The sequence below is a fragment of the Terrapene carolina genome, unplaced genomic scaffold (genome assembly GCF_002925995.2).
Source record: "Terrapene carolina triunguis isolate 2854851 unplaced genomic scaffold, T_m_triunguis-2.0 Scaffold238, whole genome shotgun sequence".
Lineage (NCBI taxonomy): Eukaryota > Metazoa > Chordata > Testudines > Emydidae > Terrapene > Terrapene triunguis.
Window position 1 is genome coordinate 6,381,336 of NW_020664589.1, and position 27,125 is coordinate 6,408,460.

The 27,125-nt window shown below is 47.1% G+C and overlaps 1 protein-coding gene across 1 annotated transcript; it reads left to right on the forward strand.

The window, feature by feature from the left end:
* Window positions 1-352: 352 nt before the first annotated feature.
* On the forward strand, window positions 353-27,125 carry CIZ1 (CDKN1A interacting zinc finger protein 1). Its single transcript, XM_024192956.3, has 16 exons — window positions 353-382; window positions 715-827; window positions 3,511-3,626; window positions 6,334-6,500; window positions 7,710-7,845; window positions 12,837-12,897; window positions 15,529-15,608; window positions 16,324-16,403; window positions 18,386-18,568; window positions 18,921-19,051; window positions 19,934-20,018; window positions 20,697-20,810; window positions 21,189-21,365; window positions 22,160-22,229; window positions 23,376-23,497; window positions 26,247-27,125. The coding sequence occupies exons 2-16, from the start codon at window positions 742-744 to the stop codon at window positions 26,826-26,828; spliced, it is 2,190 nt and encodes a 729-aa protein (XP_024048724.1). The 5' UTR covers window positions 353-382; window positions 715-741; the 3' UTR covers window positions 26,829-27,125.

The window sequence follows — 27,125 nt, forward strand, 5'->3', positions numbered from 1 at the left end:
TCTAATTGGGGGCTGTGTGGAGCACAAGGAGGAGGCAGAATGTCCCAACCTGGGGCAATTTCAGTGAGACTTCAGGAAGATGGGGAGGGAGATATTAAACGTCCCACTGAAACACGCAGCAAAATCCCTTGTTCCTAAGGGGAGAAGAAAAATGAATCCCTCCGCTGAATGAGATTTGGGAGGAAGGCGAAGAGGTGCAGCAGTGGCAGTGGGTCCTCCAGGCCTACAGAAGGAGCTGACTCCGCAGCTAGCGCTGCTTTCCGGCTTCCTTGCTCCGCTTCAGTTTGGGAGCGGGCTGGTTCGGTGCAGCGAGGCTGCGCCGAGAAGTCGGAGCAGGGAGCAGCCAGGAAGATCAGGGCAGGAGCAGCGCCAGCGCCAGCAGGTGGTTATTGTTCTTGGCCATAAGATGGAGGCTCTTTGGCAAGCAATGTAAACTCCGGTTGGTTGCAGCGGGAGTCCCGGTGCTCCGGGAAGGGGCTGCAATGCCAACCCGAGCGGGGGGCTGGCAGGCGCCACTTTAGGGGGGGTTTGTAAGGGGTGGGGTCTAGAAGGTCCCCCCCAGGCGGCTGCTTGTGGCGACCCCGGGGGCGGCCCTCGGAGGAGGGAGTGGATGAATGAATGGGCAGCGGGTCCCTGCTCCATGGCTGCGCCGAGGTTAATACGCAGAAGCCCAGCGGCCGGGGGCCTCCCTCATTCTCCTGCGTTTTGTCCCAGGCTCGCTCTGCGTGGGGCGCCCCAGACATGTTCAACCAGCAGCAGTTCCAGCTGCTGCAGCTCCAGCACCTCCTCCAGCAACAGCAGCAACACCCCTCGCCACAGGGAGGCCGGTAAGCGCGGCTAATCGAGGCCGGGGACCGCGGGCCTGGCCCGGGGGACCCTCCCCAGGAAAGCCGGAGCGTGGCTGGTTTAATGCCTGCCTCCCTTGCCCGCTCTCCCCCTCCACCTGTTCGGGGCGGGGGCGGCCCAAGCCCCCCAGGTGGCAGAGGGGGGAGAACAGGGGGCTGTATGTGGGCAGGGGGGTCTGTACAAGGGCCTTGGAGAGGGATCTGTGCCAGGGCCAAAGGGGCCCAGGTGGGAGGAAGGGAAGGGAAGGGATCACTGCAGGGGGGTGAGGGCCCTGGGAAGGTGGAGATCTGTGTAGAGGTTTAGGAGCCCGGGTGGACTGAAGGGGATCTGAGCATCGAGTATAAGGGCCCTGGACCGGGGGTGGGCCACGAATTGTCTCCATTTCCCCTAGTGAGTCTGGCAGCTGAAGAAGGAGGCATCTGTCTGCATGCGCTGTCTAGAAGCTGCAGTAGCACTGGCAGCAACAGTAATAAAGGGTCTGCCCAGCCCTTGGGTGGGGATCAGGGCCCTGCCCAGAACACTCCTCCTTAGCTCAGTACCGAGGAGGCAGTAGGTGAAGGAAGCTCCTGCTTGGGGCAGCTCCTCCAAATCCGGCATTGCACCAGACCGATATAAAATACTACAATTTGAATGTCTAAAGGCTCCTTCCCTCCCTTGCAACAGATGGGGCACTGCACTATTAAAAATCTCTGTGCCTATAGTATTGTTAAGGTGCTTGTCACCTTGGTATCTCTCTGATCCCCTCATCCTAGTACCTGAGAGCAAGTAAAACATAATAGTGTAGATCATATCAAACAAAATGCTATAGAGTCAAACTGTCCGAATTTAAATCAATAAAAGGTGGGTGGACAACAATCAGACTAGAAAAGCTGATTGTTGTTCAAAAGTGGGGAATCTAGAGGAAAATGTTACCTGTTACAACTTACATAAATGTCCTACTGAACCTTTTAAATAGGGGCATGGATTTTACTATATTACCAGGCTCCAACTCCCTTTTGGTTAAATAATTTTGTTTTATTATGTGTATATTATTATTTAGTTAGTGTAAAGGTGGGATTATTGAATTCAGTTTGAACATGTGGTAAGGTGTCATTCAAGCGATGTTTATATATAAGCACAGATATTTGTGCAATTGCACCCCATGCTGTTGAGGCTGTGACTTCATATTTGATTTGGATTAAAAGACAAATCTAGACACATGTCTGCCAGACACAAGCAGTAAAGAGGACAATAAAGAGTGAAACTGCTCACCTAACATGTAAGAGAGAAGACAATAGTTCTAATCAAGGAAATTTGCCCACTATGACCAGAGGTAGAAGATATATTACAGAAACAGTTAAATAATGCATTTAGGTGCTACTGTTCTCTTCTAGAACTTTATGCAGCAGGCATTCAAGACTAAAGGGGGGAAATGTAAGGAGGAAAAGAAGTTTCTTGGCTACTAAATCACAACCACCATTACGTCAGTATGATGAGTATGTTATTGAGGTATGCTTGGAAACCTCTCTATTACAAAGGAAATATAAGAGGAAAAAGGGTGGGAAAATATTTAAATCTCTCTTCAAATAAATGTAAATGACCCACAATACTGGGAATATCTGTTGTTATTAAAAGGTGACCCACTATACTGAGAATATCCGTCTAGTTATTCAAATGGTCTCCTAATAAAAAATATTTTAAGTGGGGTGGCTTGGGCTGAGGAAGATGTTGTGCAGAAATGAATTTCACACCTGAAGGGCTTTCACAGCTACCTCTTTGACTTGCCAACCTAAAATGTGATGGTGTGTGATGTCAGCACTTGTGCCCACCAGGATAAGACTTGAGGAAGAGTTGTCTGATATAATCAAGCCTTTCTCCTTTAAGAGCTTTAAAAGCCAACACTAAATAGACTTCCCCACCCCTACAGAAAGTGCTTTCAGCTTCATAATATTTATAGCATCTTTAGAAGTGGGGTAAGTACATTAATATTGGCTCATAAATTATGGTAGTGGGGTTGAGAGCAGTGCGGCAAGACTTGTTTTTAGAGCATGTAAGAATCATCTAGGGTAATGTATGCCAGTTCTTCAATCCCCCGAACCAGACTGACACTTTGCTGCTCAACCCCATTCCCAGGTATTCCCACTCCTCTCATCTCTTCCTTCTGGCCCATACTTTAAATATGAAAGTCATAGTTTACTGCCATTCTTCCCAGCACTCACATTTAGGTTCAGCTGCACCCATATGGACAGCCTCTGGGTAGGAGTAGTGGATTTTGAGTAGTGTCCTAGGACGATGAAAATGTTTTAAGAATCAAGAGGAGTTGTTGAATTCAGCTAGTGATCAGCTGCCTGCATGGGTCTGTAGACCTGCAGTCCCCTACTGAACTTCCTTAAGCTATGTCATTACCCTTCATGTGTGTTTGGTGTTGAGAGGTTCTGTCTCTTAAACCTGGCAAAATTGCAGACCTCAAATTTTGTAATGGACAATCCCTCACCATTGGGTACTCCAGGAGGATGGAAGAAAGGGGGATACAATGTTAATGTATACAATGGTGTTTTAATGCAAGCGCATCAGTGTTGCTTTTGTCCTTTGCTCCTTGTGTTGTGCTTGTTAGAGACAAGAGTGAATTTGAAGGTTACATTTTTCTACAGGAAGCTTTTAAGTGTTTGATCCCTTCTTTTCCAGGGGTTTGCCACCACCACAACAGCAACAGATGCTGAACTTACGGGCAACGAATCAAGCATCACTCCTCAATGCCAATCCAATGCTTCAGCGAGCTCTGCTCATGCAACAGATGCAAGGTACTGTCATTGTTGGAGATGCTCATTGCACTTATTTAGTCACCCCTTCACCCTCACTTAACCTGGGAGAGAAGTCATAGAATGGATATTGCATGTCTAAGCATCGGAGTCCTCTATGCTTTGGGACTCCATTCCTCTGCACTGTTTTTTCAAATTTGCCCCAATCCAAATCTCAGAGACTCTTCAGTTGTTGAAAATCTAATTTTTCAACTGCTCAGGAGCAACATTTGATATGGAAGTTGTGACTTCACAATGGGAATCTTCCAGGTGGTTTAGGCTGGTAAAACTCTTTCCGTTTTACAAGCTTAAGGCAAATATAAATGTTTCTGTGAATATATTAAACAGCAATCATAATTTTTGTTTGGATTTAAATAGTCACTTGCATTGTCTGTGAACCCAAACAAATGTGTCGCAGAAAGTGAAACTGATTAGTTGGTCTATCTTCCAAGCTCAGTGAAGAGAAGGGGAAAAAGAAAGGGCATAGAAGTGAAAAGTAAATTTTTAAGAAACAGCTTTGTGGAATTCTACTTGCTTGGAGTAAGTCACTATTTCTTCCATCATCTGGTTCCAGGTAGATAGATATTTGTCCATGGTCTGATAAGTTTTCAAGACAACTTTACGAGGCTGCTCCAATAATAGTTGTAGTTAATGTAAGATATTAGAAATGCAGGTGAGGAACTTTTTTTTTTGGTATTTTCTTTTATTTTTAACCTGCCAGTGCCGTTTTGACAAAGAAAAAGGTACCTGGGTTAATTTGAATGATCATTTAACTTAAAACTAGACCAGGGATGATTCTTGTATGTGAAGGTTTATTCTGCATGTTGTTATCGTGCCCTTGGTTCTCCCTTGCCTAATTAATAAGCATGCTCTCTCGTGACCCCAGTGGCCATCTAAAGATCTCTGTTTGGCTGAGGAAAGCTGAGGCAGTAAGGGACAAACTTTAATCTGAAGTTAGTGCTGATTTTAAAATTTCTTATGTATGTTTGTATGATGAAAAGAGCTTGGGCCCAGCAAAAATATGAAAGGAGGATGCCATGCTACTACTTAACATCAAATTTATCAGTCTTTTTTCTAAAGGTGAAGGTTTTATTGAAAAATTGTATTTAAAATAGAAATATGTCCAATGATCTGAAACAAACTGGATATGCCAGTTGAACAAGGTGTTTTAATGACCAGTCTAATGAACTGAGGTGGAGTATTATCCCTACCTTATTAGCAAGCTGGAACTAGTATCTGTGATTTCCGTTTTTGACATTCTGCATTGTCTCGTGTTTAAATGTGTAATAAAGACCATACTGAACAATACGACTGTACTTGCGAGCTGAATTTTTGTGGTCACTTACAGGTTTGGATTACATGTGAGAATATCTGATGCCTAGGTATTTCAGTGCCTGAGAAACATCAGAATAAATAATTCAGTGGAAGCCTGTGGTTTCAGCAATGGAAGTGGGGAAAGAGGAAATGCCCTTCTGAGTCTAAATGGATGTGCAATTCTAATAAAAGTGTTAAACCACGAACAGAAGGCCATTTCTTACCAAACAGATTTCTGTTCAAAATTAAGATAAATCTCCTTACAAGAAGATATCTTCTTTCACAGCATAATTGACAAGTAGTTCAAATCGGTGGGAATTCCTTGTGTTGTGTCGCAGCCTTTATACATTATACCAGGGTCATCAGGTGCTTATAGCATGATGTTGTGTGTCAGAACTCCTAGGTTCAACTCTTGACTCTGCCACTGACTTATCGTGTGGCCTTTGGCTAGTCACTTATGTACACATTTTCAAAAGTGAGCTCTGATTTTGGATGTCCATCTTTAGATAGCTACAGCCTGATTTTCACAGGTGCCGAGCACCCAGAGCTCAAACTGACTTCAGTGGGAGCTATGGATTTTTGGTACCTGTGAAAATCAAGCAGTCGGTATCTAAAGATTGGCAGTCAAAATAATAGGCTACTTCTAAAACTTTGGCTCTAAAGTTGGTCTCTGCTTCCTTATCTGTAAAATGGGAATGGCAAGGCTTGCCTTCATCGGAAAGTGTTGATACTTACCTAATGGCTATAAAGCACTTTCAGGTGGATGCTCTGCTGAAAAGAACTGTTCAAAAGACAAAACATTATGATAGAAAATGGTAGCATCTTAAATGTCTGGGTTTAGTTTATCATGTTGAGCTTGCATGATAAATGTAGTGGCAGGAGAGGCCTATGAAATCTCTTGTTTAAAAAGTAAAATGATGTTTTAAATGAAATGCTCCAGTTGTTGCTGCTGTTCTGTCGTCCCCCCCCCCCCCCAAAAAAAAAAAAAACATCCAGATCACAGTTTGAACTGCCAACTGCACAAGCTGTGGGATAAATTTCCCTCTTCTACAAAGAATCTTTGCACAATCAAGATCTTGTCTTTCTTTAAACATGGGTGACAGTGTGTTCGAATCAAATAATCACTCCAATGAGCTTAGCCTGCAGTAACAATTCTAAACAGTTGAGTAGGCTAACACATCCCCACATGGAAGCAATGATGGAGTGAGATATTTGGGGTGGTTGAGGGAAGCGGAAGCCGGCCAGCAAAACAAAACTACTGATACCCATTCCCTATGGAAAGGGAGGTAGAGAGTTCTCTAAGCTCTACCCCTCGCTGCAGTCGTCATGGCTTGAGGGTTTGCTGTCTCATGAGCACACCCTATGTGGGAGTGATATATTATGTTTGCATTTGTAGGAAACTTACGAGGATTTAACATGACAGCCCCAGCTCTGCAACAGTTTTTCCCTCAGGCTACAAGACATTCCCTTTTGGGGCCACCACCTGTCGGGGTCTCATTAAAGCCCGCACAGCTGGGCTTCCCAGGCCTTCCATTCCAGCGGCAGAATCGGATGTTTCGTAAGGTGAGCTTGTGATTTCCAGATCTTAAGAGACTAGCTCTCATTTGTTGCTGGCTGGTGATTGGCCATATTGTACATGGGGCACTAAAGAGAAATGCAGGAGAATTAGAATGAAAAAAGAATAATTTAGTACCAGATTGCTGACAGAGAAGTTCTTTGGTCAAACCAACCTATTTCCAGAGATCCCAGTTGTACTGGTTGGGAGTTCCCCATCCTCTTCCAGGAGACCCCTCCTGTCCTAGGATACCAGGATTCATTTGATTAGTTCTAGGTAAATAGTAAAATATTAAGAACCTTTAGAAATATCTACCTCAAAATAACTACAACACAGTGTGTGAAATCCTGGCTCAATTGAAGCCTGAGAGCTTTGCCATTGACGTCAATTGGACCAGGATTTCACTCCATGTCCTTTCTCTAGCGAAAACCTCATGGCTGCGCACTCCTCCTGGAGACTGGCCTGAACCATGAAAAATAGAGCGGAAGATTGGGAGTCCTTGGCTTCTATTCCCAGCTGTGTGCTGACTCGCTGTGACCATCAACAAGTCACCTAATCTCTCTCTGCCTCCATTTTTCCACCTGTAAAATCAGGATAATACCTGCTTATAGAGATGTTGTGAAGTTTAACTGATGAAAGTTTATAAAGCCTTTTAGGATTCTCGGTGAAAGGTATTACACGATTGCAAAGTACTACTAATCCCCAGCTCCTCCTCCTTTTTCATCCATTCCCCAGGTCTGAATTCAGATTTGTCTGAGAATCTACTGAAGATGGTCTCGGTCTCTCTCCCTTTTTTTTTTTTTTTTAAACTGGCCAGGGTTTCTCCTCTGTTTCAGCCTCAGGTTTTCTGTTACCTAGTCCAGTGTTCAGAGCCATTTTAACTGGAGCTTCTGGCTTAGTCCAGCGTTCTGGCTGGGTCTGGCCCGGAGGGAAAGGGAAGAGTAGTTATTTGGGGCTCTTCTTCCTTCCAGCCCATGCAGGTTTTGCATGAGCCTTTCTGAAGTGCCCTGGACCTGCCACAGCTTCCTTTAAAATCCTGGAGAAATGTCAGAGGGTGCCTGCAGTTTGGAATCCATGTACAGAGCTCTGTTCATCCACTTTCAGTTGCTTACAGGTGGAGAGTCTTAGACAAACCATCAGGCTGTCTAGTATTGGAATTTCTGCTTAGTTTTGAGAAGGAGAAGAGAGCTGAGTCTGAGACTCTTTGCTAATTGCAGGATTACCAGAGGGGCCCTGACAAGAAGCGTGAACTGGACCAGGCATCTTCATCTCAAGCACAAGGAGTTGATGAGAAAATTGAAATCCCAGAAGGTACCCAGGCTGGGTCAGAACAGAACAATTCCTCACCCACAGGTAAGAGGGCCCTGTAATGAAACAAAATCTTCTGAGCATGCTCAAGAAATCTCTCTAGGATATTGATGCAGCAAAAACAGGAGATGGCTTTAGTCTCCTGTTAGCTGCTTACCACAAGAGAGGTTCTTTTTCGAGTGATTGTTCATGTCCATTCCAAGCAGGTGTGTGCGCGCCGTGTGCACGCCAGCCGGAAGATTTTACTATAGCAGCGTCTGTAGGGTTGGCTTCGGCGCTCCCTGGAGTGGCGCCTTCATGGTGCTATATATAGGGGCCAGCCGACCCCCAGCCCCCTCAGTTCCTTCTTACCGCCGGTGACGGCTAGCTGGAACTTCGCTTGCTCTTCAGCAATCGTGGCAGTGTTCCGTCGTTGTTGTAAATAGTTAGTTTGTTGTTTAGTGTTAACTTAGTTAGATATTAGTTGGGGGGTTTTCCCCAAGTTTTCGTCGCCCCACTGGGGCATGCCCGGGTCCCCAGGGTTCAGACTCTGCCGGGACTGCGGGAAATTCATGCCGAAGAGTGACCCGCACTCTTCGTGCTTGAGGTGCCTAGGGGAGAGCCACCAAAGAGATAGGTGCAGTATCTGCAGGGCTTTTCGCCCCAGGACTCTCAAAGATAGAGAGCAGAGACTTAAAGTCCTCCTAATGGAGGTGGCCCTGCGGCCACAATCAGATCCCAGGCCTACCGAGCCGGCACCCAGCACTTCATCCTCGGTGCGCAGTGCCCCGGCACCGGAGATAAGTCGTGAGGCCAAGGCCCTCAAACCCCAGCACCGGAGAGAGTCGGTGCACAAGAAACCATCCTCGATGAGACACCGTTCCCCATCGCCAGTGCCGGTTAAAAGGAACAGGCCGGTGAGGGAACACTCTCCCCACCGGGACTCTAAAGGGCTGGCGCCGTCCACGAGTGCTACAGGACAATTCGCGCCGCAGACCCATCCAGCCATCCTGTTGACTCCCTCCCCGGAGAGGGTATGGTCGAGTCCGGAAAAGCCTAGTTCCCCGGATATGATGGAGGAAGTGCGCCTCCCATCGACGCTGGAGGCGTTCGAGGCCGCCTCAGACCTCTTGAGCCTCCCGGTGCCGGTGTCGCCGCACTGGTGCAGAGAACCTCCGGCTACCGCTCGGCCCCATTATCAATCTAGGGGCAAACCGGCAATGCTCTCGCCGTGCTCCCCGCGCCGCGCCACTCTAGCGGTACCGGTGCAGACAGCACCCTCTCCGGCGACAGTGCGTACCGCGCCTCCTATGTCCTCCTACTCCGAGACTTCAGACTCTGAGGTGGACTCGTACCGCTCTAACAGATCGAGGAGTAGGCGATTGTCCTCGCGTACGAGTACCCAACCGTACCCACTGCAGTGGCAGCAGCAGTGGCAACCGCCCCCCCAGTGGCCGTCCTGGACACCGTGGGCCTACCACCAGTCAGTGGGTCAGGCGTACGGACCCCGATCACGAGCTGCATCTGTCTCTTCGACGTCGGCGGTCTTGCCGCTAATGCCACCACCACCGGCACCACCGTCCGACAGGAGTGTGCCACAAAGGGACACGGCACCGCCTAGCCAAACAAGGGCACTGACGGGGACCTTGCTCCCAACACCGCAGGCACCGTCCAGCACACCTCGTCGCTCGGTGTCGACCCCGGTACCGGCCGCGGTGCCGCATCCTGAGCCCGCACCAGCCGCACAGCCTGAGTACTGTGTGCCGCAGGCCCTCGTAGAGGGAGAGGGGGTAGATGAAGGCCCTCTTCAGGGGATCTCTTCCTCCTCATCTCCAGATGAGGCAGTAGCGGGAACTTCAGCGGCACCGGCCCTAGAGGACAATAGGATCCTCCAACAGCTGCTTACTCGAGCAGCCCAAAGCCTCTCAATCCAGACTGAGGAGATCGAAGTGGACACAGATCCGGTGATTGATATCCTGACCCTGTCAGGCCCTCCAGGGTAGCCCTACCTCTCATAAAGACCATTATCGGGGGAAAGGCGTAAAATAGCCCGTCTGCCCAAGAGAGGAGAAAGGCATCTGTTAGAGACCCCGGACTGCGTCCCATGAGGGAGCAGAATTGACGACACTTCCTGTTCTCGCTGGAGGCAAACAGGTCCACCTGGGGATGACCCCAGAGCCGGAAAATTGAGAGAACTATATCCCAGCGGATATCCAGGGTCACGAGTGGTCTATCCGCTGGGATATATTTTACGCCTTTCCCCCGATTCCCATAGTTCACAGAGTAATCCTCAAGGCCCGCAGAGATCACGCTCGGGTCATCCTGATAGCGCCTGCGTGGCCACGCCAGCACTGGTACATGTCTCTCCTGCACATGTCTATGCGGGTGCCACTCAGGTTGCCCCTACTACCGGACTTGATCACACAGGATCGCGGTCGCCTCCTTCACCCGAACCTGGAATCGCTCCACCTTACAGCCAGGATGCTCCATGGCTAAACCCCGTGGAGTTGCAATGCTTTCATCAGGTCAAGCAGGTCCTTCTGGGTAGCAGGAAGCCCTCAACAAGGACCACGTACTTGGCCAAGTGGAAGCGCTTCTCCCTCTGGGCCACACAATGGGGTCAGGTTCCCTTGCTCGCCCCGGTCCCTCTCATATTGGACTATTTGCTACATCTGAGACACCTGGGACTGACTCTCTCGTCGGTTCGAATACACCTTGCTGCAATCTCGGCGTTCCACCCTGGAGAGGGGGGTACCTCAGTGTTTGCGAACCCACTCGTTGGACGATTCCTTAAGGGCCTTGATAAATTTTTCCCGCACATCCGTCAACCTGTCCCTGCTTGGGACCTCAATTTGGTCCTGTCTGTCCTCACAGGGCCCCCCTTCGAGCCGCTGGCTTCGTGCTCGCTGTTATATCTTTCATATAAGGTCGCATTCTTGGTGGCTATCACATCAGCCCGGAGAGTGTCAGAACTCAGAGCTCTAACATCTGAACCTCCATGCACCGTCTTCCACAAGGACAAGGTCCAACTCAGGCCGCACCCAGCGTTCCTGCCTAAGATGGTTTCCTCATTTCACATGGGTCAAGACATTTTTCTCCCGGTGTTTTATCTGAAACCATACTCCTCTGCGAAGGAGCGTAGGCTGCATTCCCTGGACGTTCGCAGGGCTCTCGCGTTCTATATCGAAAGGACAAGATCCTTCAGGAAGTCAACCCAACTTTTCGTCGCTGTGGTCGACAGGATGAAAGGGCTCCCGGTCACGTCACAGCGAGTCTCGGCTTGGATCAGAACCTGCATCCGGGAGTGCTACAGTCGGGCCAATATACCAGCCCCGCCTATCACGGCCCACTCCACAAGAACGCAGGCCTCTTCCGCTGCGTTCCTGGCCCAGGTCCCGACGCAGGAAATTTGTAGAGCGGCCACCTGGTCCTCAATCCACACCTTTACGGTGCACTACACCATCACACACCAGGCCAGAGATGATGCTGCCTTTGGCCGCGCAGTCCTCCAGCCTGCAGTGACCTCCAACCCCACCGCCTAGATTTGGGCTTGTGAGTCACCTGCTTGGAATGGACATGAACAATCACTCGAAGAAGAAAAAACGGTTACTCACCTCGTAACTGTTGTTCTTCGAGATGTGTTGTTCATGTCCATTCCAATACCCACCCTCCTACCCCTCTGTCGGAGTATCGGCAAGAAGGAACTGAGGGGATGGGGGGTCGGCTGGCCCCTATATACAGCGGCATGAAGGCGCCACTCCAGGGGGTGCCGAAGCCGACCCTATGGACGCTGCTATAGTAAAATCTTCCGGCTGGCGTGCATGCAGCGCGTGCACACCTGCTTGGAATGGACATGAACAACACATCTCGAAGAACAACAGTTATGAGAAGGTGAGTAACCGTTTTATTTCTGGAAGATGAACCTATCTGGCCTAGCTTCCAGTCAGAGCCCCCTGCACTGGGCTTCATTTATGCCATTAGCTAGGTGTTTTGATTTTGCAAACCAGCTCCATATCTCTTATTTAATCAGGTGGAAGCTGTATGCATTACTGAGATGATGTACGTGATGTATCTCTTGTGGCGCAGGAGGAATGTTCCTTGTTGCATTACATCACTCTCATGATATAATCCCCTTCATCTTTGATTTAGTTGGGGATTGGTCCTGCTTTGAGCAGGGGGTTGGACTAGATGACCTGAGGTCCCTTCCAACCCTGATATTCTATGATTCTATGATCTTTTTCCCCCCGGTGCCTGTTTCAGATAAGGTTACTTGTTCCTTTGCCTGTCTAGTAAGTCACTTTGGTATAGAAGAACCTCTGAGTGGGATGAGAAAAGGAAATAATTTTGGAACAATAGCTGTCATGCTGCCTTACCAGCATTGAATTCAGCGTGGCAGCCATAGACTAAAACTTGTATGAGGTGGAACCCACTTGCAACCAATTTGTTAAAGAAACAGACTTGTTTAATAGGATGCTTGTTTCCATGTTGATACCTGGAATCTTACTGGGACTGGGGCACCATTGTGTTAGGCACTGTACACACACGTGAAGATATGGGCCCTGCCTCAAAGAACTTACAATCTAAGAACACACAAATATAGTGAGGTTGTATCCACGTGAGTGCCCCATAAAGGAATGATTTTTCCGGTTCAAATGCAGTGGAAAACGGATTTTGATTACAGGGACACTAAGCAGGTTGACAGGTCTAACAATTGACCTTAATGTGCAGTATTGGAATTTTGTGATATGGGCTCTTGTCCCCTTGGTATTGGACTAAGACCCAAACAACCATTGGCTAGTAATACATTCATATCTCTACTTCTGGGTCAGGCTTATTTGTAAAGGTTACTGCTGTAAAACTCCATCTCCCAGGTCATGACTAATCTCTTGAGTTAGCGATCCATTTCCACCCTTCTGAAAGACAGAACTGGCTAAGTGCTTTATAGTCTTATCATCTGCTCTAAAGTACTGTATCTGACATAGGCCATTTGGTAGGAGATCTAATCAGATGGGCCATGGTTTGTTCTGCTAAGGTAACATGTGTCTTTATCCCTGTAGAACCAAAAATGCCAGCAGAATCCATACTGGACACTGAGCCTGCAGCAAAGAGACTGAAGAGGTAATTTCCCCTGAAAAGGCCATAGAAATGCTTTGTTATTCCATTGCTATATTCTCAGTAAAATGGAGCACTACCATGGCAGCCTGGCTTCTGGCATTTGGGGGGGAATATCTCTGGTGCTCAGGGTGACTCAAAAAACCTCAGGGCACTTGCTGAGTCCAAGGATGCTGCAAGTGTCATAGCCACGAAGATGATGAATAGAGAGATGAATCGATGGACCGCGTCTAGACAGGCTACAAAGATGACACTTCCTGAGCCCCTCTGTTGCCTGGATCCATATATTGATTGGGCATAAATAAACACAGGCAATTGATGATGATATTTGAATGAAGGTGGAGGGGAATGACACACAATATAAAGGCCATCTTGCAAATTTTCTGCTCCCTGCTCTGCCACTGACTGCTAAACCAGGAACCGTGCAATATCGCCATCTGGTGGGAAAAATATGGAACACAGTTCAGCAAGTAGTCTGTGCTGTTCCAAACTGTATCCTGCTCAGACCTGTTACCGTTCGACATGTACGGGGCAGCGGGAGTGAATAAGAATTATTAGACATTGATTTTTTCGAAAGTGAATTTATTTGCAAAATCCTTTTTCTGTTCAAGTGCATTAGAAGCTCCCTAATATGCACTAGCGATGAAGAGTAAGGACTCCTGCAACCTAATCTGTTCTCTGCTACCAATTCACTGTGTAGCAAATCTCTTCACTTCTCTGTTCCTGGTTCCTCGTCAGTAGATTAGAGATTAACGAAGAGCTCTGTGGAGGATGTTGTAGGATTGATTTGATGTTTGTACAGCACTTCGATCATGTAAAGCATTATAGAAATGCAAAATATTATTCCGCATTTGGGGATGCGTTGTGAATTAGCAAGACAATGAGTAAATGCAATTAAAACAAAGGCTGACTCATTACACCATATACTTTGTTCATCCGTTTGCCAAATTTAGTTTGGTTTTAATTATGCTAATAATTTGCAGTGTATTAATCAATGTTTTGTAGCATAAATTGACTAAATGGTTAAGTCTCAGTGATAGGAGACCTTGTTGCAGTGACTCTATTAAGTCTTTACTGAGCAGTGGCTAGACACTACCAGATTTAGTGTGTGTCTTATGTATGGAGTGCAGATTAGCAAGGTTCTGCTGTTACTGAGTCCATAGTTTAACTTTAGAGAGTGTTTTTATTTATCTGAGAATGACCTGATGATGAATCTCTGGAGCAAATGAAGTTTACTGTTCTAAACCTCCCTTTCAAAACTCTGAACAGCACCATCCTGCATATATTTCTGCTCTTGTTTCTTATCACTTCCCACCTCTCCCCTTCTCTGCCAGTGATGCCACCCGCCATGCTCCCTCATTTCCTTCTCCCACTCTTGCCTTCTGCACTGTCCATATGCCTGGAACAACTTCCTTATCCCAATGCAACAGGCAACCACCCTTTTCATTCGACTCCTTGAAATCCCATGTCCTCCCACGAGAGCCATAAATGGTAACAAGTATCAATATAATGCTACCTCCTCCTCAGTTTCAAAAAGTGACACCCTCTCCTCTAGGTCTCTGATCTTAGAGACCCTGTGGAGCTGTCCCTCCATCCATGTGTCTAGGGTGTTTGAGCACACTGTCAACACTTAACAAATAATGATAATACAAGCCACTCTTGTTTTGCCCTTGTCTGCATTGTCAAAATCTTGCTGTGTATTTATAGCTGTGTAACCCAGTTACTTTATCACTTATCAGTCTGCTAAATTATGGAGTGTGTGTTTAAATCCTAATGCAGACTGCATGCTGTTACTGAGTTCCGAGTGCGCTGAAGTGTGTCACAGGTGGGAATGTAGGTCTGGCCTGGAAAGAAGGACATATTTAAAACCTAGCTGAAAATTCGGAGTGCTGATATATAATCAGAAAGAAATCTGCCTGATCAGATCCTTCTGCAGATCAGTCACTCATTCTTAGCAATCCCTTCAGGAGCCTGTTTCCACTCCTTGAATCAGACCAACGGCAATAATGAAACACAAAGCTAGCTCCTAGTAGCAGGGTTTGGTATTTAGAGCTATTGATTATCCACTACAATCACATGCAAAATATGTCAGGAAAATAGTCAATGAAACTGAAATCTCAGTGAGACAAAACTCCTGAAAATCCCTGCTTGACTACCAACAAGGTCTCCTCCTGACCTCAGTTTTAACCTTCCCCTGTCCCTAGAACAGGTGAGTGTTGCAGTTGTCCTGGAGATCACCAGCCAAGGCAGGAAATGAATCCCAGAACCCCTTTATGTGAATAACCTCCAGGCAGCCCTCTCCCCACCCTTCTATCAGGTTAGGACAGTTATTCCTGAACAGTTGATTCAAGCTCTTTTGGCCGGCTTTTAAAGGTATGATTGATATTTGTGTGTATGCTATGGAGCCCCTCCTTGTTCTGCTGGAGCGTCACCAGAAATACCATTTGCAACAGAAAAATATGATCAACTTATTTTTGAGATTTCAGGTTTTTGCTGGATTATTAAGAACGCTGTAGATTGAACTCCTTGGCCTGTGGTTTAAACACCACCTTGTGTATTGGCTTAAGCCTCTCCATCTTCCTGGTTTTGGACGTGGGAGATAATCTTGTTCTCCTTTTCTTTTCTTTTTAATTAAAGTATGGAAGAAGTGCCCATCCTAGAGGATGCTGCAGGCAGCCAGGAAGCAGAGGAGTCAAGCATGGAAACCCAGGCAGATGGTAAGGGGTTATCATGACAGACGTGAGGGATGGAGCCCCCAGCCTGCTGGTGGAGTTGTGTGGATTTGTAGGTTCCCTCCTGCTAGAGATACGGTGTAACACATAAGGTACATCTACACTTCATCTGGAAGATGTAATTCCCAGCCCGGGTAGACATACACGTGCTGGTACACTAAAAATAACAGTGTGGGCTACCTACCTGAATATAACCCCGTCTGAGATAGTAGCCATCTACTTGGGTGAATAGCCTGAGCCCCGCCCCCCACACCTCTAGAGTCCCACTCCGATTTTAGCATGCTGTCTGGAGCTGATCTGGTGTGTGTGTGGGGGGGGTGTCTGTCTGCCAGAGCTGGGAATTACACCTACCAGGTTCAGTGTAAGATACCCTGAATATTTTCAAAAACACACTCCAAGGATGAAAAGTGAAGGAAGAATAATACTGGGACCAACAACCTAAAAATATGCCCCAGTAGCTATCCCTCTTCCAGTTAAATTAGGGGCTTCCAGATTGTTTTGAACAGCCAGATGCAAACAGTGGGATGAATTTCCATGTTGTACAAGGACTTTCTCTATGAAAACCAGGTTGAGGCCCTGTGAAACTAGGGTAATATCCATGTACTGGGGTGATGTAAGCTTCCAGACTTCATGCATCTGTTTCTTGGTTTTCTATCGTTTGTTTAGTTTTAATCCAGCTAAAGGGTCTTTCTGTTTTTAGGACCAGACAGTGTGAGGGAGAATACAACTGAAGATGCCTCCAGGGAGAGAAGCTTCTCTGAGGAACTGAAAGCTCCAGAGGTAGGTAGGCAGGTCCTTCGCATAAAGGGACAATGTGCTCAGAATGTCTCCCTGCCCCAAAGAGTCAATTTTACCCAGATCTCCATTGTGATTGGAAACCAAGTGGCACCTGGCTCTGGGGCTGATGTCAGTGGCCCGGGTGTGGCATTGTGCTGTTGTAGGAAGCTGCTATGTAGGGTCTGCCTCTGATTAAATTACAGCAGATTGTGGCAATGTTTTAATTGTTGTAAATCTGCACCCCTGTTAAAAGCTTCACACGCTGCATGCTGCTCATTGGAGTTATGACTAATGTAAAGATTTTCATACTGATCTGGAAGGATGGCAGGCTTGTGTGTGGGGGTTTTTTCTTTTTCTTTTTTTTTTTTTTTCTTTTTTTTTTTTAAAATTTACATTAAAGGATTAATTAATGGCTCTTAAATGTCTGAGTTTTCCAAGAGGAGCTTCTCGCAGCCCAGTCTGGGAAGGGGAACAGCCATCCCCATTAGGCAGGTCTGTTTTGGAGGCTGTAGAATCACTGAGGATAAACCTGAAAGTTTAGAAGTCAGTAGAGAGATTGTGAGGGATGCTGTTAAAGCAGATGGAGAGCATGCCTTTCTTTCCCTGCCATTCCTGGGAAGTGAGCTGAACGCTGGTAGCTACCTTATGGTTTGAAATTACAGCAGGAGGGAGCAGCTAGCTGGGTCTTGGCACTCCAGAAAGTAGACTGGCGAGAAGCAGGCCAAGGTATAACACTATTGGAGCCAGCAGGGAAATGCACCTGTGGACTGGGAGCCTGTGCTAATAGTTGTTGTATGATTAAAGTAACACCTAAAGGCCTGTCTATATTCCAGGCCAGATCCGATGTGTCTGACTCTGCCAGTGTATAGCTGTCTGCCATGGTTAGTGACATCTCTGTTCCAATGTGGGGGTCTCTTTTACTATGTGGATAGGACAATACGCTTACACAACTGTGTTAAGGAATTACATTACAGCCTAGATCATTATGTGGAGTGCTGAACAGCCTGTAGTTCTGTGGAGGGGAAGCACAAGCTGCGGGAGTCCCCCAGCTGGCACTGGGGAGCACTGCAGTCACCAAATAACTGGATCAGCCTGTAATGTCTCCAGGGTCCACTAAGAACTGTGAGATAGAAATATACATTAGCCTGGGAGTGACTCTCTGTGTTGGAAGATCCAGCAACTAATTTCATTAATAATGAAAGTGATTGTGGACCAAGCACATTGATAAGTGTGTGTGTGTGTGTACGTACACACATAAGTAGGGCCCTACCAAATTCACGGCCATGAAAAATGCATCATGGACCAAGAAATCTGGCCTTTTGTGTGCTTTTACCCTATACTATACAGATTTCATGGGGGAGACCAGTGTTTTTCAAACTGGGGGTCCTGACTCAAAAGGGAGTTACGGGGGGGTCACAAGGTTATTTTAGGGGGGTTGCGATATTACCACCCTTACTTCTGCGCTGCCTTCAGAGCTGGGCGGCTGGAGAGCAGCGGCTGTTGGCCGGGCACCCAGCCCAGAAGGCAGCATCATTGCCAGCAGCAGCACAGAAGGAAGGGTGGCAATACCATACCATGCCACCCTTACTTCTGCACTGCTGCTGGCGGCAGCTCTGCCTTTAGAGCTGGGCTCCCAGTCAGCAACCGCCACTCTCCAGCTGCCCAGCTCTGAAGACAGTACTGCCACCAGCAGCAGCACAGAAGTAAGAGTAGCAGTACAACCCCCCCCTCCCCTGCCCCCCCATAACCTTGTGACCTCCCCCAACTCCTTTTTGGGTCAGGACCCCTACAGTTACAATACAGTGAAATTTCAGATTTAAATAACTGAAATCAACCGTGAAATTGACCAAAATGGACCCTGAATTTGATAGGGCCCTATACATAAAACTTGAAATGACATATGGAAATTGGGTTAACCATTTATTCATCAGAAGCCCCTAAAGATCCCATCTAGATTGGACTCTCTTGACTTTTCATTCTGGCAGGTGCTGAGTTCGGGAGGCTCGTTGAAAGTGACTATCCAGCAGAGCAGTGAGAGCAGAGCTATCAGCACTACAGCCCTGAAGCCAGGACAGTGGACCTGTGAGCTGGGCACAGCTGATACCAGTCCTGAGTCTGTCCTTAAATTCTTCTGTTACATCTGCAAGACCAACTGCTGCAACCAGCAGGTATAAACACTAGCGTCTGGCTGGGACTGGGGGCCAAGGGAAGGAATTGCATGGCCAGGGGCTTGTGGTAAAAACGTTGCACCATGAGACATGTTTTCAAGGCATCAGGCACTATGGTGACAAGAGGCTGAGAAAAGCCTATAAATAAAATAAACCACTCCTCCAAAGAGCTTGCAAGCTAACATCCTAAAGCTCCAGTGCTGGCTAATCCACAGATAGTCATGCTCTTAAGCTTTTAAACTTTCCAAATATTATAGATCAGTAGAGGGAATGGAATTGAACTGACCAGCTGTGTTGGGTTTTTGTTTTTTTTAATTTTGAGTCCATCTAAATGGATTTTCTCCTTTGTTAGAATTTCCAATCCCACATGGCTGGAATTCAGCACCAGCAGCGACTTGGGGAGATTCAACACATGAGTAATGTCTGCTTTGTCTCACTGCTGCCCATGGTGAAGGAGCAGACGCTGATGGCTAAGAAAGATGGGTATGTGTCAGTGTGTTGGAGGTGGAGGGTAAAGAGGGCTGATCCCAGCTAGGCCAGTACTTAGATATTGCAGTGCTTGGAACTTTAGAAATACCTTTGATGTGTCCCTACAGGCCTTAAGATATCACCCCAGAAACCGACATTGCAAAGCACAAGTCTGTAAAAACAGATTAAAATTCTGGATACAAGTAAAACTGTCCCATCTTCCCCACTTGTTCTCAGAATGTACAGAAAGGGGGAAGAAAAACCCCAAAGCAGTAAAAACAGCATTCACTTTCTATGTTTAGTCAGTGTTTTGTGAAAAGAGACCTGATCAGACATGGACAGGGTAGGTGTGTCTGTCTGTCTGGCCTTTAATAATGTACATGTCACTGCATATATCAGATCTCAGATACTGTCTAATAGAAATGCTCAAGACACTTCAGCTGGGACCTTCTAGCCAGCAGTCCCTAGTTCTGAACATGGGGAGGCAGGGCTTTGAGTTGAAGGCCCTTGACTTTAGAACTCGCCTCTGCATTGGTCCCACCCAGCCTGGGTGTGTCAATGTTCAGGGTACAGTTCAAAGCCCATCTGTTCTCTTAGGCTTTAACCCTAGCAGGTAGCCCCCTTCAGGGAAAATTATTCATCTGCTTCCTATAGTGTAGCTATACTGTCTTTGTCACACTGTAGTTTTTAATGCAGTTCATCAGCCTATGGACTGTTGTGATGGGTGCTTTTTTATAGACTGAGTGACGCCAAACCAGCTAAAGGTGGGGGAGATAGGAACTGAAACAGTCTATGGAGGGAAAAGCACAGTAGGTGCTGAGACCGCGCAGAACTGCAAAAGCAGTGTTCCCTGGGAACACAAGGGAGTCTCTTACTGAGCCATTCTTCTCACCACAGAGAGACCCAGCAGCGATGGTGTAACACCTGCCAGATACACTTTACAGGGGATCTAATCAAACATCGAAGGACTCAGGAACATAAGGTAACAAATTACTGCCCTGATTTACAAAGGGGGTCGAGTGATAAAAGACATTCACTTATCCTTAGAGGCAGGGGAGTGAGCTGGAGGGAATACACTGGGGCATTGCACTGTGGTGATGAGGATATTTCTAGACAGATCTCTTTATGCATCTTGTTCTCTTGGGCTCCTGCACACTGGTGCTGGTGGAACTCCTGCGTGTCTTGCTGAGCGAATTGGCACTGACTAGCAGCACGTGTTTTGTTTTCCAATTATTACTACTACAGGCCCTGCTTATTATTAAACTCTGTCTATCCAGAGGTATGATAGCAGCATGGCTCTTTCCTTGATCATTTTCAACTGCATGGGGAAATTTAGGTAGGCAGTCTGTAATTACCCAAGCTGGAATCTGGTCAGGACACTAGTGTTAACTACCCCATCTCGTATGACAAGTGCCATGAGATCTTTCAAGACCATGAGCAACCAGAGCCTTTCTGCATTGCTCTCCCCACACATTTGCCACCTCTTGGGCATGTGGACGCATGTATGCCAGGACGCCCCCTCTCCTGCTGTAAGAAGGTGGCCTGACTGTTCTAGATTCACAGTCATGATTTTGAGAAAGAAGAAGTTTAAATTCAGCTGAATTGAAACAAAGTAGTGCCTGTCTTAACCAATCAGATCTTCTCATCCCTCTTTGCTCAGCTGGCCAAACGCTCTCTCCGTCCCTTTTGCACGGTCTGCAGCCGCCACTTCAAGACCCCTCGCAAGTTTGTAGAGCACATGAAGTCCCCTGAGCATAAGCAGAAGGCCAAGGAGGTAATGTGAACTGGATTGGGGGGGAAACACTGCTGTGTTACAGAAGTGGCTATGCTTGGTATGTGTGGGAGGAATATGCATATGTCCTACTTGTCTCAAACCAGTGAAGAGATGCATCATTTTTCCTATCGAGTGGTTCCTCTCCTCCCTGACTGCATTCCAATACTACTTGAAGGAGCAGACTGATAACTGAGCACTGTATGTGTGACTGGGAGCATGATAGCCTTCTTGCTTTCTAGCAGTGCCATCTGCTCATCCCAGAATGCGGCAGTCCCAGACTCCACCGGGAGTCCTATCCAGTCAACAAGAGAGACATTATGTGAGTGTCTGAAGTTAGCAATCTAGTCTGGTCTGATCTCTCCTCTCTGTGTCTGGCAGGTGAGGCTGGGCGAGAAGGAGCTAGGTGGGCCAGAAGACTCAGAGGAGCTAATCACAGTTGATGCTGTTGGCTGTTTTGAAGATGACGAGGAGGAGGAGGAGGAGGAGGAAGGAATTGGTGAAGAGGAAGGTTCTGAGGTGGTGCAGACAGAGAACGAAGATCCTGTCACCAAGCAGGTACACAGTGATAACAGAAATGGAAGGCTGTATTATGTGAGCATCTGCATTGGATCCTAATGGCTGTCCGTCAGGACCAGTTGAGCTCAGGGCATTCTGCAGACTTATCTACTCCATTCCCAGACCACAGGGCAACTATCTAAGATACTTTGAGATCTGATTTTGCTTTTTGGCAAAGAGTGGGAGGATCTTTGATTTCCGTAAGTGATACAAGGGAACCCTTGCGTGTGCAAGAAGATATCCTGGCTACCCTGACAAGGGAGGCAAAACAGTTTAGACTTCACTCTCAACCATTCTGCTGTAGCTGACCCATTAGCAGTTTTGCTCCTGTTCCTAACTGGACCCCACAAATGGATACATCTTGGCAAGTGTTCTCCAGATGAAATAGCTCTCTGCTTCGAGAACAACTAACAGTGGGAAGGACACAGTTGAGGTAGCTCAGGCCTTAAATAACAGGTGGTGGTTTTTAACCCTGCTAATGAAAATTTCTCCTGATAGTTGGTCTTTGTATCTGGATTTAATCTGTCCCATACACTATGCTGTTAATGTAACCTGTGCAGCATGGATTGAATACCGAATGGTAACACAATTAAGGGTTGTATTTTACAGTAGGAAGGGGATAATAGGAAACAGAAGCCCCTTCCTGCCATGTTGGACCTTAGCTTTGCCCCCAGGCTCGTTGGAAAGGGTTAAAGGCCCATGAGGGGAGCTGAGCAATGGATGCTGCCCCAGTAGACAGTCCTTGCAGGCTGGGGACTCCATGCACTGACATGGTCTCTTGATATCTCATTCAGGTTGGGCTGAAGGAAAAGTCTCCGGAGGACTGTGAAGGAAATGAGACATACTGTCCAGATACCCCCTATGGTAAGCAAACCCGGACAAGCAGTGTGCCCAAGAGTGCCTTCTGGGGCCAGGGGCTGCCATTGTATGGGGGGGATGCCTCGGCACAAGAGCGTGGTGCCAGCAGTAAGCAGAACTCTCTCCAGCGTCCATGTCAGACCAGTGAAGGTTAGCGGATTCTGGAGAAGGGATGAAGTTTGATCTGCTGAGTTGTAAGCGTAAGGCATGTGCTGTTCGTCAGAGCTGTAAATGGGTTTGGCAGGTGCCTCTTGCCCTTCAAGAGGTGGGGCTGAGAACCCTTGATCTCATCCAGGAGGACTGAACAACTGTGGAATGGGGAAGGAGCCAATGCAAAAGGGTGACGTGCTGAACAAGCCATGTAGAAAGCAGAGTTACTAGATCAGGGATGCTCCAAAGAGGAGCTCAAGTGCCCCATTCAGAATACTCCCTGGAACTGAAGCCTCAGTAGAGATGCTTCTGTCCTGCATTGAAGAGCCAGGTCAGCACACAGTGATGTCACAAAGGAGGTTGAATGGCATGCCCTTCTTCTGTATTCTTTGGAACTAACGCTTTAGACTAGTATCTGATCAGAACAGACAAGCTGCTGAGCTCGGGTGCAGCGCTGCCTCCAGAACATTCTTTTGTGCTCTCTCTAGCCACCACTCTAATCTCTGTAAGCCGCTCAGATTTTGGATTCTAAAACCTTTCCCAGACAGTTACGCATTGTGGGGAGGGCTTGGGCGTATGCACCAGCAGAAGTTGCTCTGTGCACAGGGAGAGCTCTGTTTACTCCAGTTTTCCACATTGCTGTAACCTTCCACGATCATGTGGCAGACGGAATAATGATTAATGCTGTGAATGTTCTTTTCATGTTTCTCTCATGTGCCTGCTGTCTTCTGCTTGGATTGAGCCCATTACTGCTGGTCATATGGTCTCTGTAGTTTTCCATTGTATTTTTTTATGCTGTGTAGTTTCTTTTCTTTGGCATCCCAATCTCTCTGAATATCAGCCCACAGCTGTACTGTGGTAAAATGAGATATTCAGCAAGTGATCTTGAAAATCCACAATTAACAGAAGCAAAACTCTTTTTAATTTCCCCTTTAACATTCTTATTGTTTTGGAGTTCCGTTCAATGTGATCTGTGATTTCCATTCCCCTCCCATTTTGCAGGCCTGGATTTTCTGGTCCCCGTCGCAGGTTACCTCTGCAGGCTGTGTCATAAATTCTACCATAGTGACTCCGCTGCCCGGGTCACACACTGCAAGTCCCTGATGCATTTTGAGAACTTTCAGGTTAGACCCCTTTGGCAATTGCATGGCCTGGCATTTGTCACTCTGTGTGTGTCTTCTCTATTCCCTCTGCACCTCCTCTCTTTGAGTTGTCTGTCTTCAGCACCTTCCCATTGTCCTCAGTGTCCATCACAATGTCCGTCATGCCACAGCTTTCATCGGGTATGCTCTCTGCTTGTCTTCAACTCCCCTTGTAGATCAGACACCGTTCTGCTCCTGCTTCCTAACTACTGCTAATGTCTGCCATTGCCCACTCTCAGCTGGAAATCCTCCATCTCCCCAGCAAATGTTGGATCTGTTCACTGAACCTCTGAAATGGAATCCCTGATTCAGCCTGGGACTTTCCTGGTCCCTTAGTGAGTACAAATGGGTGAAGCTGGTGGGAGACTAGACAAGAAGAGGCTGCTCCTTTTAAAGAGAGCAGGAAACGATATGCATCTGTCTAGGTGAAGCTTTAGTGTCCGTAATGCTGGAAATCGGCCCGGACACTCAAATTACATATAGGTAACATCTATACAGGGGACAGGTAGTTGGAAACTCATCTTTAAAATGGTAGAAATGAAATTCCAGGCCAGTTTTAGAAGATGGAGAACTCCAATCCGTAAGCTGCTGAGAGTTTGGTCGGTCAGCAGGGACTAGGCAGCAGCAGGGAGTTTCTGGTAGCTTGTCTGGAGGCTCTTCCCTGGCACAGAGTTCAGCCAGTTAATGCTGTTCCTCTGCTGTATCTAGTCCACACAAAGAAGATACAAGAATGGCCCTTGCTTTCAGCTGTAAACTCATCCACTGCCTCTCGCAAATTTTGATGCCTGGACCTGAGTTTGCCGCCTCCTCTCTGTGCTTGAATATCAGGAAGGGCAGTAATCAGATTTGTGACCTGTGCCCATCAGGCTGCTCTTGAGGCACTGTAGTGCTTTTCCTTCCCCCTTCAGTGACCATTGCCTGAGTCTTCTGTATGGAAGTGGCATTCCCTGACTCCTGGGATAAGGGGTAATTCCAATTTGCATTTCCTCTGCTGGTTCGGGCTAAGGCCTGCTTCAGCAAAAATATCCCATTTCTCCTCCTGTGTATTCATAGTTTCCTCATGGTGTGTCCCGTGGAGCTTTTCTGCTAGTTTTCAGACAGGTTAACCTTTCACTAGCTTGGCAAAGGAGTTAACAGTCCCCTTTCTATCCATTACCTTTACCAAGAGCTGGGGGAAACAAGTGTCCCACGTGTGCTGGCAGTTCTTAAAATCTTTGCAGCAGGTGAAGCTGCAGCTGTTCCTCTGGGTCACCCATTCCCTGTACAGATCACTTCCGGAATGAAAGAGCCAGTCCCGCTTGTCCATGTTTTGCTTCAGTAAGTTATTCAGATCGATGTAGTTACAGTCCCTCTTCCCGCTTGTTAAAAATGAGTTAGCATAGCAGCAGTGAGCGTTCCTCCCCTCCATCCTTAGAACCCGGGGACATGCTCCTGTTTCCACGCACTGGGGTACCAGAAAGGAAGTGTTGTCTAGTAGTTAGGGGACTGAGTCAGATTTCTTCTCTTCTGGCAGTGAGTTGCTGTGTTACTTTAGGGAGGTCACTTAGCTTCTCCATTCCTATCTATAAAATAGTGAGAATGGCCTCAAGGGCTACCATGAGGGTTAATTCATTGATATTTTATGAAGTGGTTGGAAGTAGCTGACTCCAGGTGTATGTGGGTGTGACTTGGAGGAGTTGGCCTTCTACAAATATTTAAGGCTAGTCTCCATTTATAACTAGCCACTGCCCTTTTGAGTCTTGTGATCTCAGCTGGAAATAGTTACTCCCTGGACTGTTCATACTGCTGGTTAGAGGTCTAAGGACTGTCATGGTCTTTGCATTAAATGCCTTCTAGTTTCTTTCAAGTGGGGTGAACAGCACTTCTGGCCAGAATTCCACACTGGAAGCTTCTTAGCAGCAAACTGCTTGCATCTGAGGCACCAATCTGGAAACAGCTACCTTGCACTTGGTCAACAAGAGTTGTCCCAGTTTAAGATGTGACTTTTAAACTGATGTAGTTACACCAGTATGTAATGCTTAGTGGACACTTAGCTGGTTTAAACTGCTGTATTCTGGTTTAGCTTAAATCAATTTGGAACAGACAAAGTAGTGCAAACCTCTCTGTGGACCCTTTAACTTAATCAATTAAAAATTGAATGAGCAGACAGTCTGATTGCATTGCTTAGATGAGCAAAGTGCAAAAGGAAACATTGTCATTTCATTGTGTTTAGCTGCAGCAAAATTGGTGTTAATCTGGTTATTCCCCTTTAAAATGCCTGTAAGGAGTGCAAACAACCAATAGTCTTGTGTATCTGGAGGGTGAGACTACCTGCCTCCTGCCCACCCCCAAAGCTAATTCAGTCAGTAGTTGAGATGAGTTTTCTTGATTTCACTTACTCAACTGGGCTATTGATCTATCATCTCCAATCAAGATTAACAGCTATCAAAGTCTGGTTCTAGCTCTGTATTCCCAGCCTCATTCTACCTAATCCCTCCGCATTAGCAAATGCAAGAGGGAATAAAACCTTAATACCATCACTTTTTGCCAGGAGCAGACCTGTACCTGCTTGAACTCCTTCCCTCAGCAGCCCACCCAAGAGAGCCGTAGACTTGTGCTTTGTTTGGAGATTAAGCCAGCCATTGCAGTCTGTCACGTGCTACTGTCTTTGTGCAGGTTTCTCCTGGACCAGCTGAAACTGTCCTGTAATGTCTCAGGCCAGTTATCGCTCACACATTTTTCCTTTGCACAGAGATACAAGGCAGCAAGGCACCGAGCTACAGCAGCACACTCGGAGGCCTCTTTGTGCTCCCGTGGCTCTGGCTTCCAGTCATCGGATGAGCAGCTGCAGCCACCTGCTAAGACAGAGGATGAAGCTGAGACAATGAATACCCATCATGGCAGGGGAGAGGAAGATCCAGAATTATTGGCATTAAAAGAACAAACCTGTAGGTCTCTAGAGAATAAGAGTGAGCTGGGCCCCTCTGTGAGAAGGGGTGAAAGCCCAACCAGTGAGACTGATATATGTGGAGCCCTGGTCATAGAGGAGGAAGGAAGTCAGGATGAGGGTAGCAAGTCCCCCACCACTAGTGAAGACTGCCTGCTCCTAGATGAAGACAGTGCCACAGGGGAGTTGCTGGGACACAGTATGTGTAAGGAAGAGGAAAGTGATGGCACAGACAAACCCCAGTACCCAATGAGCGAAGGGGATTCTGAACAGGAGGCAGCAAGCATCAGAGAGAAAGAGGCAGACACCTGCTCTCCAGCCAAAGGAGAAGCAGCAAATCTAACCCCAGCAGGGCGTAGACGCTCTGCCCGACGCAAACCCAGATAGAACAGCTTTAAAGGGAGAGCCCTTTGCATACAATATTTGCTGGAAATGTTTATTTTCGGAGTCTTTTAATAGAGCAAAAAACCTTCCACTTTACTGCTGTTTTTATTTTAAAAATAAAAAAGCCTGGCTTTAGCGTGTCTAAGGGGATGGCATTGGGTGTTATTTATACGGCTGGGATGTGATAGAGATCCATGGGATAGCCAAAGCACCGTACTGTTAAACCTGAAAGGGTTGCTGAAGTTGACCTTCCTAAAGTTTAGGCTCATGGCTTGAACTGGCAAAGCCTGCTGCAAGACT